The 13,723-nt window shown below is 32.5% G+C and overlaps 1 protein-coding gene across 2 annotated transcripts in view; it reads left to right on the top strand.

Moving 5' to 3' along the window:
* Positions 1-13,723, top strand: part of LOC145739181 (neuronal acetylcholine receptor subunit alpha-7-like) — a 61,580-nt gene that overhangs the window by 39,794 nt on the left and 8,063 nt on the right. For both annotated transcript variants that reach the window (XM_081994603.1, XM_081994602.1), the window contains exons 6-8: positions 63-138; positions 419-810; positions 3,834-4,111. In XM_081994603.1, the coding sequence (XP_081850729.1) occupies positions 63-138; positions 419-810; positions 3,834-4,111 (746 nt within the window). The remainder of the gene's footprint in view (positions 1-62; positions 139-418; positions 811-3,833; positions 4,112-13,723) is intronic.

The raw sequence follows: 13,723 nt of genomic DNA, 5'->3' as shown, positions 1-13,723 counted from the left end.
TTACTTTTGGTGTAATAATGCATGTTTAATGCTACGTTATTAACGTGTCTATTTTATTGCAGTTAGATCTCCAACTGCAGGATGATAATGGTGGTGATATTAGCAATTTTATTACAAATGGAGAATGGGATTTAATAGGTAAGTTACTGAGTGCCAGTTTTTAAACAAAATAATACAAATACGCTAATAATATTTAAACAGTGTAGAAAATTTTCTAAAAGTGGCTATGACCAATTTAAACAAAAAAGTTAGACCCTTTACCTAAATTTGGGGCCAACGAAAAGCGAAGGTTTACCCACAAAAAAATTTATATGCGTATTAAACTACTTTCAAAATATAAGGTGATTTATGTTGAGCATTAAATTTTTATGGATGCTTCAAAACCGAAACGCTAACAAATGAATTTCTGTTTTTACAGGCGTCCCTGGGAAAAGAAACGAGCTTTATTACAACTGCTGCCCTGAGCCTTACATCGATATCACATTCGTCATAATAATCCGGAGAAGAACCCTCTATTACTTTTTTAATCTGATCGTGCCATGCGTCCTGATAGCCTCAATGGCGGTATTAGGGTTCACTCTCCCTCCAGATTCTGGAGAGAAATTATCTTTAGGAGTGACTATTTTATTGTCGTTGACAGTCTTCTTAAATATGGTAGCCGAGACAATGCCAGCTACGTCAGAGGCTGTGCCACTCCTCGGAACGTATTTCAACTGTATTATGTTCATGGTGGCATCGTCGGTGGTTTCCACAATCCTCATCTTAAATTATCACCACCGGAATGCGGATACACATATAATGTCACCTTGGGTAAGTAGAGAAAAACGACACAATAGTTTCATTAAGAGACGAGGCAAACGCTAGAAAAACTCAGAAATAATACCTCTTTCTCTTATATTACCAAGGCTTTTGCAAGGCTATATTGTTTGATATAACATAATTAAATCTCAATTAACTTGGTTAACGTAAGTAAATGAAAACGTTTCGTCACTATTATAGCAAATTTATAAGACGTCAGTCTTAAACAAAGTTAGGTAATTTAGGAATTTATAACTGGTCCCAAATTGACAGCCTCAAATTTTTACTCAAACTTAAAGTCTAGTATTATGAGGCAACTTCCTAAAGGTTTAAACCTGTTGTCGGATAGAATTTTGTCGGCTTTAATCCCTTTATTATGAAGGGTTTTGTCACAGCAATAAAGAAGGATTTCAGTTTAACATCAACCAAGCAAGTCTGTCGCATATTATATTTTGAAAACTTGATTGCGTAATTAATAATAATATCATAAAAGGCAACCGGCTTATTCATAACCCATCCCGCTTTTAATAGGTAATGAGGACAAAGCGTGCAAACGTTGGAAGCTCATTCGGAAAAGTTACCAAATGAGCTTTTCACTGCTTGCAAAACCCTTTCGTCTAATCTATACGTATTTAAGTTTTCTATTTACCGTCCATTCACCTACTACTAATCAGTTTAACCAAGGTATTTAAAATATTCAGTCAGCGTTAATTTAAATTATATCACTTAATTAAAATTGACCTTTTAACAGGTTTAATGTTTTTTTTGTTATAATCGTAGCATTATTTGGCAAAATCTAAATTAATATTTTTATTGCTTTTGTGATGGATTTTAATTTAGACTCAGAGAAGGGAATTTGGATTTTGTCTGATATTTTATTTAAACGTACTTTAATCAAAATCTGAGTTTTATTAAAGTTTTGGAATATTTTTCTTTACTAGGTTAATTTGTTTGTTTGCTGTTGCTAGAGAACCTCAAACATATGTTTCTCTCAACTTCTTGATGAAACGTCGATAGCGAAGAATGACAGGACATGCCATTATAGGTGGCAAAAAGACAATATTTTTACAGCATTATTTACAATTAAAAATAATTCATCAAACACACATTTCAAGGTAGGAAGGATAAGAAGTCAAGGTTAATATTATTTGTACTGAAAGAGAAATGTTTTTTGCTAATATGCTTAATACTTTTTGTTTAATAATAAAAATCTAGTCAATGTTATGAAACTAATTTGTTCCAAAACGTTATTGGATTGACTTCCCTAAGAACGTTAAGGGTAATTTTTTTATGAACCAACTCCATTTATCACGGATTTCCATTGTTTTTTTTTTAAAGCAGGCGATTAACAACAGTTAATTGGCTGTAATTTGTGCCGTTTTTTGTCATTATAGTGTAGCCATTATCTGGCAATTTTGCTAAATGAATTTGCGGTCTGGAGTTTTCTTAATTTAGGGTAATCGAAAATTGATAAATTTTCATTAAGACCGATAAATTTGCTCGGGCCTGGAAAGTTTCAACTAATTTACTCATTAGATTTTTTAAAAGTAGTTTATGTGATCTGCCTAACGTGATTAACTTTCTAAGTTAAGCATTTAATTTACTAAAAATTTAACAGATTCGCTACGTTTCTGAAAAATTGTTTGTCACGATTTATGCTAAAAACATATTTATCTGAAGGCGTGTAGATTGCGAGAATGTTTAACCGACTTTTTGAGTGAACATCGAAATAATTGACTTAAACATTAAATGAATGGACTATCAAAAAAGCAATATCCAAATGGAAATGGAAATAAAAAGGCGACGACATTTTAAAACCTAATGGAAGTCGAAAGAGAAAATTTCAATCTTCATTTACACCCGTGAGACTCTCAGAATCCATTCTGTTTTATATTGGCTGATTACTTTCAATAAATTGGGGGTGCTCGGAATTATAGGATAATCAATACAAAAAAGAAATCTCGTAATTGGTTTAGCCGCTAAAAATAATTTATACAGGGTGTCAAAGAATTAATAGTTCCTACGCCATTCGAAAAAGCACTAAAAATACTACAAAATGTTACCGAGATATTGAATTTCAAAAAGTACCTAAAAAACCTAGTACCCCCCCATTCTTTCAATTTTTTTGAAAAGGGAAAAATTTTAAAGTGCTTTTTTTGTGCTTATTTCACCTAATTTAAGGTTCTTTTGTATAAATATGCCCTTTGCTGTGCATTGGAACCCTTATAGAGCAAAATAAAAATTTGCCAAAATTGCACTTTTGACAAAAATTGCATTTTTTTACTTTTTAAAAAATCGTAGCTCTTTTATTTAAATTCGCAGGAAATTCGTTCCTACGCCATTCGAAAAAGCATAAAAAATACTACAAAATGAGTTAAAAATGGCCTCTGTAGCTCCTCATGTTACCGAGATATTGAATTTCAAAAAGTACCTAAAAAACCTCTCTAGTACCCCTTATAGAGCAAAATAAAAATTTGCCAAAATTGCACTTTAGACAAAAATTCAATTTTTTGACTTTTTGAAAAAACGTGAGAGATCCTTGGAATTTTGAAAATGATTTTAGGGGCTTCTGGCAACTATCCAGAGTTGATTTGGCCGTAGACCAAATAAATGAGTTGTAGATTTTTTAAAATAAATCTAGAGGTATCTGGCAAAATTAAAATCAATTTTAAGGCATCTATTCTAGAGAGTGTTGGCATTTTCAAAGTAAGTAAAGGCACGTAACAAATATTACAATTTAAAGAGGGCTGAAAAGTGTTAGAAATATTAGAAGTCTCTGGAAAAGAGTTTTTTCTTATCAAAAATTTGAATTTGGTTACACGTTGGCAGCAATGCAAACTTTTGCAACTGTGACGTCATCTCAGTTTTGCTTGATTTTCTGTATATCTTAAAATGCAGTGTTTTTCAAAAAACCGGTTTGTCATAACATTCTCAATTTTTTTTTTATTCAAATAAATTTAACATTTATTTAATATTAGTTGTGTCATTCGTAATAATAACTACTAGTAACACATAGCTTTTGTATTAAATTTCAGGTGAGAGTAATATTTCTGACATGGCTACCAAAAATTCTACTGATGCACAGACCAGGTCAAGAGGAAAATGGCAGCTCAACATATTCGCCGCCACCAAGACCATCATCTGTGCAAGCAGAAAGAAAGACAATAAATTTTCCGGATGTGGAGTTAAAGGAGCGGTCATCCAAAAGCCTTCTGGCTAACGTCCTGGATATAGATGACGATTTTCGGCATAACTACCGTAGCGCAGGAACGCCAACGCCTTTGCCGGCCACGTTCTACAGGACGGTATTTAGGTAAGTAGTTTTTCCGAACCGCAAATATTATTGAAACGTCCACGTGGATGCTTAAAAATACGATGGAAGAATCGTGTTTAAAAAGGTTGGGAAATTTAAACTGGAATGTTTCCGCTTTATTTAATATCAGGAGCCCAAAGCTCATGTATATTTAGTGAAGTTGTTTTGTTCTAATTCAATAGAAAGGAAATTTCTATTTAATTTTGCTTTAACCTTAATGATCGAGAGTAATTACTAACTCCCATTAACTTTTACCATTTCGTCGTTCAAACAGACACTCGTGAAATCAAATACTATAAGTGGAAATTAATTTGCCAATGAAGCTTTAGTGTTCTATTTCACCCTTTACATAAGTTAAATTGAACTAGCTTTTACTGTTACACACATCAAACTAAATTGCTGGCCAAATCAACTGCAAAATCAAGTCTTTTACTACTAATTCAAAGTCGTTCAAATCGAAAATGGGTAGAGATATTCAATTCCCGTTTGTGCTGATTTTATAGATTACTTTGCAGCTAACGTTAACTAAAAAAGTTTTTCTTTAAAGTGGATATTTTTAGAATGTCGAGTGAATTTAGTTGGGAGTTAAGGACCAATATTTCATATTTTTTAACTAAAAAAGTACACTTGGGTTTTGAATACCTACTCCTTCAAACCCAACCTAAATTATTCAGTAAAACAGTTTTGGTTATCTTCTAATTCAACACTGACCGGGGTTTAGAACCGTCGATTCATCCAACTTAATAAAGACAAATAAAAGTTAATTTCTCGTAATGCTGATATCACATGAAACTTAATTACAATATCTGAAATTGCTCTGCGGAGGCCCAATTTTACCGTTTTGTATAATGAAACGTAGGAGTATGAACAATGGAATGACCTAAATATCGCTGGAACACAGAATTCCCCAAAGGGTTGACAATGCGTGTGTGTATTTCATTTGATTAATTTTTCAGAAATCTTTCCTCGTCCATGTTTTGATTGTACATTTTATATACCTGAAAACCACAAAAAACGTTTTTGTTTTACCTCTAGCCGCTAGCGGTATTGCTGATTAAACTGGCTAATTGTGTATATCGATCTCAAACAATGGTAAAGCCAATTTAACAGCCTGATGGGTACCAATTAATGCAACGTACCTATGAAGTGTTAACAGGTAAATATCGTTCAAAGTTTCCTTGTTCGCTTGTCTATAGGGATCTATTGGACCATACACTTCGTATTGAAAGACCCTTGTTAGCTTAATGTGTGCAAGTGTGCAATAATTTTAATAGCGATAAAATCAGGTATGCTGTTAATATTCGATTGATTAAACTTGAATATGTACGAGCAAATAATTTTTGGAGTGGTTTTTCGCAAAATCGTTGATATAAAATAGAAAATTCTAGCTGCATTTATCCAAGCCAATTTTAATATAAACTGCGCGCCACCTCAACCGGGACAGTGATTTTTTTTTTCGGGACAGTTGACAAAACGACCGATTTGGATGCGGTTTGAACTATCATTGAGCTTAATTTATTAACTTTTGGTTGATGTAAAAAACTCTAACTTAAATGCACAGCCACTGTATTATACAGGGTAAAAAAGAAGCGGGTGCACAAAAGTGGAATTTTCAAGTAGTCCCGCTAATTGATCAATAATTTATTTTGGGTTTGTTTTAACATAAGGAAGTGTTGCTTAGGTCAATATCTCGGGACGTTTTTGACCGTTTCCCAATTAACATCCTCTGACTTAAGGAATATCGATTTATCCAAAAATATGCGACATAGCAGTGCTCAGTCTCGAATTAAGGCAGTAGCTTTGAACTGTCATTTTTAGTCACGTGTAGGTCCCATATTATGTGTTGCATAATTTTAAGTCAACTGCCTTGACCGATAGAACCATATAGGATGTTTAGAGACAGTTAAAGTGAAAGAACCACTTGTGCAAACAATTTCATGTTTCACTGTTCATATGGCTTAATTCAAGATTGAATTATATCCAATCGATATTTCTTAGGACACATGACGTTAATTAAGAAAAGCCCAAAAATGATGAAAAACCAAAAAAAATTATCGATCAATTGGGGAATACTTGAAAATTTCACTTTTTTGCACGCCCTTCTTTCACCCCCACAGAGTACATTAAAGCAAAAGTTTTTTAGATCAGTAAAAAGCCAATAAACAAAAAGCCACTCCAAACCGCATTAAAATCTGTTGATTCGTTTCAAAATGGCGAGGTTTTAAAAATGACCCAAAAACATCACTGTCCCGGTTGAGGTGGCGTGCAGTTTATTACATCCAATAAACCTAATGGGAATATCTCTAATTAAATTTTAATGAAATTATTCAATATTTTAACAATTGAAATATGTTGGTTAATATTGTAATGCTTTGCTGTTTGTATGCTTTGTTTGCACACTGATTATTATCAAAATGGAACTAAAAAATATTGCTGTATTGTCAATATTTGTTTTATCCATCACTAAAATAGCCAAATTCCAACTGTTTACTGTTCTAATTTTTTCGAAAAACTCTGCTTTTATGTAGATTATAATGTGTAGTACTCTCAAATTTGATAAATCATACTCTCATACTATGTAACGCTTTATTAATCACATACTAATATCTACAATACTTGACATAGTCAGCATACTAGTCTAGTTATTAGAACTGCCAAGCTCGCCAAGAGATTCCCGACCAAATTCTTTTAGGAATATGAATTAAATATTCACTTTAATCGACTCTAATTGAAATTCCTACTTGAGTTCATTAAACTTAAACTTTACTAATATCGCAAGCCTACTTGGTTTACTATAAACTTTTTTTTTGCTTTACAAATGGAATATTAAACCAGTCTAAAGTTTCTTGTAAAGCGCTAACACTCAACTTTCACTTCAATTTGAATTAACGCTATCCCTAACTGTTTGAGGCATTCCTGCGGTTCCAAATGGAACAATGATAAAGTTAGTTTCGAACAAATGTTGTGGTATTAAGAGTATAGTTTTGAACTAGACTTCTCTAAACATGTGGCGATGTACGTGTTTACACGGTAATTAGATGCAAATAAATGCGTCGATTTTGAAATTAAAAAAAAATAGGAAATTCACTTACAGTTGTTTAGATATTTCCATTATATTTATGTTATGAATTTTCGTCAATTTGTAATGCCAATGTGACAGACAAAACTCGAGTTAACTTATTTATTTAAGTATACTGGCAAGTTAATTCGGTTTGTCTTAAAATAAACAATTATTAATGTTCACATTAAAACAAATAAAGTTCACAAATTTGAATTTGACAGGCTATTTTGTTGTTGCCAATATTTTTGTTATTAGTTTACTTTTTAATTATCATTCATGATGTACATACGTCTCTATTAACCTTTCACACTTATATATAAATTTATTCCGTATAATTCTAATATTTTCATCTATAAAATTAATATAAAGGCTGGAAACTGAAAACTGAACTGTCAGCTGTAAAGTGACATTGATAAAAAAGTCCTTAATGAAAATATAGAACCGAGAATGTAACTAAACAATGATTGTGTGGATTACCTATTACTAATACATCTATACAGTAGGTAAACCGCATTTTAGATTATACAGGGTGGTCCAGTTTTAAGTGTCAATAATTCACCATTTGATAGCTAATCAAAAAATAAGTTGACTTGCATTATGTCATTTTTCTGAAAAACGTTTCCTAAGGAAGATACAGTCCTCCAAATTTCAATTTAAAAAATCGTTTTATAGTTTAAAACTGAACATTCAAGACTTGTGAAAGTCCAAATTTGTACTGAATAGTCTAAAAACTTTTTTACTACTAGGAATGGTCTTATGATTCGCTTTCTCAGACTGCCATCCTGGTTGAGTGTCTGAAACTGGCACTAAGAACTAAAAAAAAGTCCGGAAATCAAGACAAAGATTGTATTGTGCATGTAACTCATTTGTTACTACTAAAAATAATATAAAAGTTGACTTTTAATGCTAGAACTGACGTTACTAGGACTAAAGAGTCCAAAAGTATATTTTCAAGACTTTAATTGGTGTACAAGTCAATTTTCTGGACTGGACAACAAGTCTAGAAGTAAATTAAATTTTCGGACTATTTTATTTCTAGAAATTAGTTCTCAAGACTATTATTGTAGCATATGGTACCAAAATTTTTTACTTTTATTACTGAAGAAACTTGACTTTTGGAAATAGTCTTAAACTCGATTTTTCAGCCTTAAAAAGCACTAAAAACAGTCTGAATTTCTTAGAGATGCTACAATTTATTGCACCTAAGAGTGTAGAAGTCAATTTAATAGTGAAGAAGCTTGAAATAACATTTTCAAGATTATGGTCAGTGGACAAACTGGCTTTTAGGCCTGATAAGTCAAAAACTTGGTAAAAATAGTCTTGAAACTCGATTTGAGGCACTGAAAACAGCCTTAAAACACTAAAAACAGTCTAGTTTAGTAAGAAATACCCGAATTTTTAGCACTGAGGTGTCTAGAAGTCGATTTAATAGTGACAAAGCTTCGAATGCCATTTTAAGTCTTTGAAGAATGTAAAAATTGTTTTTTAAGTTTGCTATGTCAATAACTTGGTGAAGATAGTCTTGAAACTCGATTTTCCAAGCTGAAAGCACTTTTGAAGCACTAAAAATAGTCCAGAATTCGAAGAAAATGAAAAACAAAGTAAAAAGCACGAAAAGTTAGTTTTCAAGACAAATTTCATGAATCTAATGTCAATGTCCTGCATCTAAGACTATTTTCAAGACTAAAATATTGGAAATTTGTCTTCAAATTATGAAAACTTACTTCAAATGCAAAATTTAAGCCTCTGACGTCACTTCATGAAAACTGGCTACAATAATATTTTTTAAACTTCTTAAGTGAATTTTCCGTTTCCAAGACAATTTTTAAGTTGGGTTAGGTTAGTTTTGGGTCTTTGACCGTAATAAAGTGCTTGTTCCAAATTTGATCTATATTGCTCTAACGGTCTGTTATGGCAAAAAAATCGATTTTTTAAACAGAAATTGGAAGGACTGTATTTTCATTAGGAAGCACTTTTCAGGAAAATGACATAATGAATGTCAACTTATTTTTTAATTGGCTATGGATTGGTGAATTATTGACATTTAAAACTGGACCACCCTGTATATTATAAGAATAGTTTATGAAAGGGTCTGGTAAAAGATTTTACGACGAGATTGGCCTTGAGATTGGCTCTTGTGGTTGATCGATGTACGTTACTTTGTCATCCTGAAGCTGTTTAGTTCAGTTAAGCGTTCGACGGTCTAGTTATTAGTTTGAATGATCGAGTATTTGTTACAGTAACAATTTATATCAATCCATCATTTTCTCTGAATTTTTTTAATAATATATCGGAAAAACTCACTTGAGTGAAAATTTGCTTACAGAACCAACATATCTTATCACTAGAAAATCAAAATGCATGTCAAGAGCAGAAAAATATTTATGTTGAACTTATTTCTCAGTCACATTTTCCACGCTTTAGCGATACTTTATTGGCGAAGTTACTTTTTGCCTTTTACAGTTCGGGTTTTTAACACTTCAGCCAGCATTTTTCACCTCTAGGGTGCTCGAAATCAATACTTCAACCTCCAGAAATAAAACTATTACTTCCGCGCTGTAACGAACACCTTAGGGGACTTATCCAGTTCAATCCCCTATCTATATGCGAAAGGCTTAATAATTTTAAGGCATCCAACGAGACCTGTAATAAAGCTCTAAGGTAAATCAATAACCATCCTCCTTCTAGTAGAATATTACGTTGTGTTCCATTCAAACGTTTCATCAATCAAAATATTTTCTATTGTGTGGTAGTGTTACAAACGGGATTCTGGGGCGACCAAAGGAAATCAAAACGCGATTTTCTAATTTTGGGGTGTCAAAGGATAAACCTACCGTAAGCCTCGGATATATGCAGGGCTCGCTCCTGCGACCTCAGGGATTTTCAAAACCCAATAAAATAGGATTATAAAAATGAGCCTCTACATAGCCATGAAGGGGACTGGGGAATTATCTGATTGGGGATATGACACTTTTGACATCCTATAAATAAATTGGTAAAAGCACCCACTGTACTGCAAAGCGACTTGTAAATTAAATTTCAGGCTCTAATATTAGAGCAACAAAAAACGTCTCGACCTACATAAAAAGGGATAACAGCGACAGGAAACTTTTAATTTGCAACCAAATATACATTGTGTATTTACTAAGGAGGAAGAGTCGTCGTAATGAAAAGGCTTTCTTTCTCTAAACCCTCATTAAGTTCCGCGTTTTATTCATGTAGCCGTACGCTTTTCCGTCTTAATGATTTTTCTTGCCCCGCCCTATCCGAAATAACAACTTGTTAGTTTTAATCAGAATTCGAATCTACGATTTCCGTTAGGCGGTAATGTTAGAAATAAATTTAAATATTTTCAGTAGTAGTCTCCTCAGTATAACGCGTCGTATTTTATTCTGAAGGTTGGTTCAATATCATTGAAAATTTTAAGAGTTACGGGCTTAGTTTACCAAATGCTTAGATTATATCCTCCTTGCAGAACACAAAAACTCCGTCTACGTAGTATACCCTATGATGAATCACATTTCTTATAACTGGAAGTAAATATCAAATTGAATTCTTTGACGCTAAGATTATCGTACATCACTGGTTGACATATTTTTCCGTCGTCGGCTCTTCAAAAAAGTAAGGATTTAAGCATAGTCCATTCATCTATCTTTTTAAATGTGCTGATATGCAAATAGTTATTAATGAACTGTCTCCTGGATCCAATAAATTCTTTCGATTCTACCAGTAAACGATTTATCATTCTGCCTTTTTGTTCCCCGATTCTTAGTTTCAGGTCAATTTTATTCAGGTTAATAACTTTCTTTCAGAGTTATCATTTGGCGATGAGTTTATAAGAGTTTCTTTATAGTTTGTCACTTTGTACACCCTAATTTGCTTGTGAATGTAGCTACAACATATTTCCATTCTCAGGCAAGTTATGATAAGTGATTACTCTGATGATTCCACAAATTTTATGTCTAGATTTTTTCGAAACTAATTTAAAATTGATTTATAAAGGTAGAAACTAAAAGTAAACTTATATTTTGGTTTCTTCTGGGTTCAGTACAAGTTATTACATAAAACCATGTGGGATAGGAGTTTTCAAATTTGTGACTCTTGCTATGAAAACGTCTCATTACAAAAACGTTCGAATCAAATTACTGCATAGACTGTATACTGTACTAAATGAAAATCTAATTAATTATTTTACTTTTTTTATATTTCTTATAAAATTGAAGTACAAAGGAATATAAGAAAAAGGCCAATTTCACTGATATGATAAAGCTAAATTATATTTCATCCACATCGAAAAAGTAAGCTATTTCTTTCAGCGTTGAACCAATAAATAAACCTAAGTCTTTATCTAGCAAAATATAAATCGCCGTTTTACCGAATAAACCGTCTGAGCTAAATTCGAACAGACCGATCTGGATTTCTTTTCATCGCCAACTTTCGGAAGTTGTAGCTTTAAATAAATGCTCTTTAGTTAATGGACCGTCACTGATATTAGTTGGTAATGTGATTTAAAACATATGTCTAACTTGAGGAAAGCTTAATCAGAAAAAAAGTCGGGAAAAAGTTGCAAAAGTTATGCTTAAGTGGTGGTTCGAAAGAAACAAGCGTTTAAAACCACTGTTTCCAAGATAAGTTTAGTTAAAATAACACTTAAAAATCTCTCAAAGCACTACCAAGGCCCAACTTCGTAAACTTCAGTGACTTTGAGGTAAAGTACACTTCCAGGAAGTTGATTTTCCCTTGTCCAGTTCGCTTGTGATAAATTACGGATTTTGAAACAAAGACATTATAAATTGCTTTTAATTACACTGCTAAGTTATACCTCTAAATAGGTTGACCGCGCTTTATTGTAGGTCACAGAACCTTATCTTTAGTTCCTTAGTAGTGATTACCAGCAAGGATAAAGGACAAAATGATTGCATTGTTTGGATTTCGTGACTGATGAGAATTTCACTTGAAAGGCAGAAACTAACCTGGCAGAATTTTTTCAAATGTGGTTATTTTCTCTCTTTAAAATGATGTACATAGAAATATTAAAATGGAATGATGAATGATTGATCTGCGTCAAAACAAAACTGTTATCCAGTTTTCCTATATTAAGCTTATGATGTAGAGAATACTCATATTGAGCTGAGTTTTGACTAAAGCTCAGCTTTGTTCTACTCCAATTTAAGGCACTAATGTACAACCAAGCTTTAGCGTTAAAAATTTAGCTGTTTTGACTGTTTAGTTTTTATTATCGTTAATCGATAAAGTTTCTCCAGATATCGTAATACTAGAGCTAAAAGTCCTCACGTTCATTACAAACTATCTGATAGTATTTCTCAGCTTAAAAGATTCCGTTGATAACGTTGATATATCATGAAAAGGCGTGCGTAAATTTAAGAACGTAATATAATATAAAGTTTCCACCGTTTGCTTTCTAAAGCATATTTTTCGTGTTAGTGCGCCAAATCGACGCGTTGAATATTACAAATTCAAATTTGCGTAAAACTTTACACGTTTAGTATGCAGTCAGGTCGTGATACATTTTTGGTTCTAAGCTGTAGTCACGTACATTTAATATTTCGTTACATTGAACGGTCGCAGTGTTGCAAATATTTCCATTAGCCCTATTACAGGCGTTCTAGAGCAAAAAGTTAATTAACGAATAAATCGAGAGGAATCTGTATGTTCAGGTAGTAGTTTCAATTAAGTGAACATAATTGACGTTTGTAAATGTTCAATTGTAGCGTATAAAAATCACTTCTCGTTTCTACCTCAGTGAAAACATTTATTTTATATTATCTCGTGTAGGAACAACGATTTGTTACAGACATCGAAAACAGTAGCTTTGGTTTTTCTCCCTTTCTAATAGCCAATAAAAAGTTTCGCACTTATTGCTAATGATAAAATCGATAAGAAATGTTGCCGGTGACATTACTCTTGTTAAAATTATGAAATTGAGCAGAAACCTAACTTGTTGCTTATGGATTTATTTTATATACATTCATGTCCAACCACCACCAATATTTGTTTAATTATCAATACTTAATAAGAGGTTAGAACCTTGCTAGACATAAACCACAAAGTTAACAAGTTGAAGTTTTTTATGGTCTGAAACGCTGATTGATGCAAAAACTTTCTGTTCATTAAAGGGTTGCTTGGAATGTAAGATAATTTAACGGCAGCATAATTAATCGTAAAGCATTTTTAGCCTTTGGAGTAAACGAAAAGTTTTCCTAATTAGGTAGAGAGAATCTACCTAATTTTACTCTAGAACTAATAGGTATCAATTCTAAAAAACTGGCAAAAAACCCACAAATTTTTAATTTGCGAGTTTCAAGCGAGCCAATTTGAAATAACAGTTTAAACTTGGATTATACGATAAAGTTTTAATAGGATTAGCAAATCAATAAATCCGCGTAGCAACTTCCGCTTGGTATTCAATGAACTGTTGTATACGTTCTGTGTTAGAGTCTATTTTAAAGATGAATTGACGTTTTTGCATGAGTTGACAGTTATTCGGGACACTTTGAAAAATTCTTATGTAGGTCGATGAAATATCGACA

The sequence above is a fragment of the Ips typographus genome, linkage group LG16, assembly GCF_016097725.1.
Source record: "Ips typographus isolate SLU linkage group LG16, UJ_Ityp_2.0, whole genome shotgun sequence".
Lineage (NCBI taxonomy): Eukaryota > Metazoa > Arthropoda > Insecta > Coleoptera > Curculionidae > Ips > Ips typographus.
The sequence above is the reverse complement of the archived record's forward strand: the minus strand, read 5'-3'. Positions and strand labels throughout refer to the sequence as shown.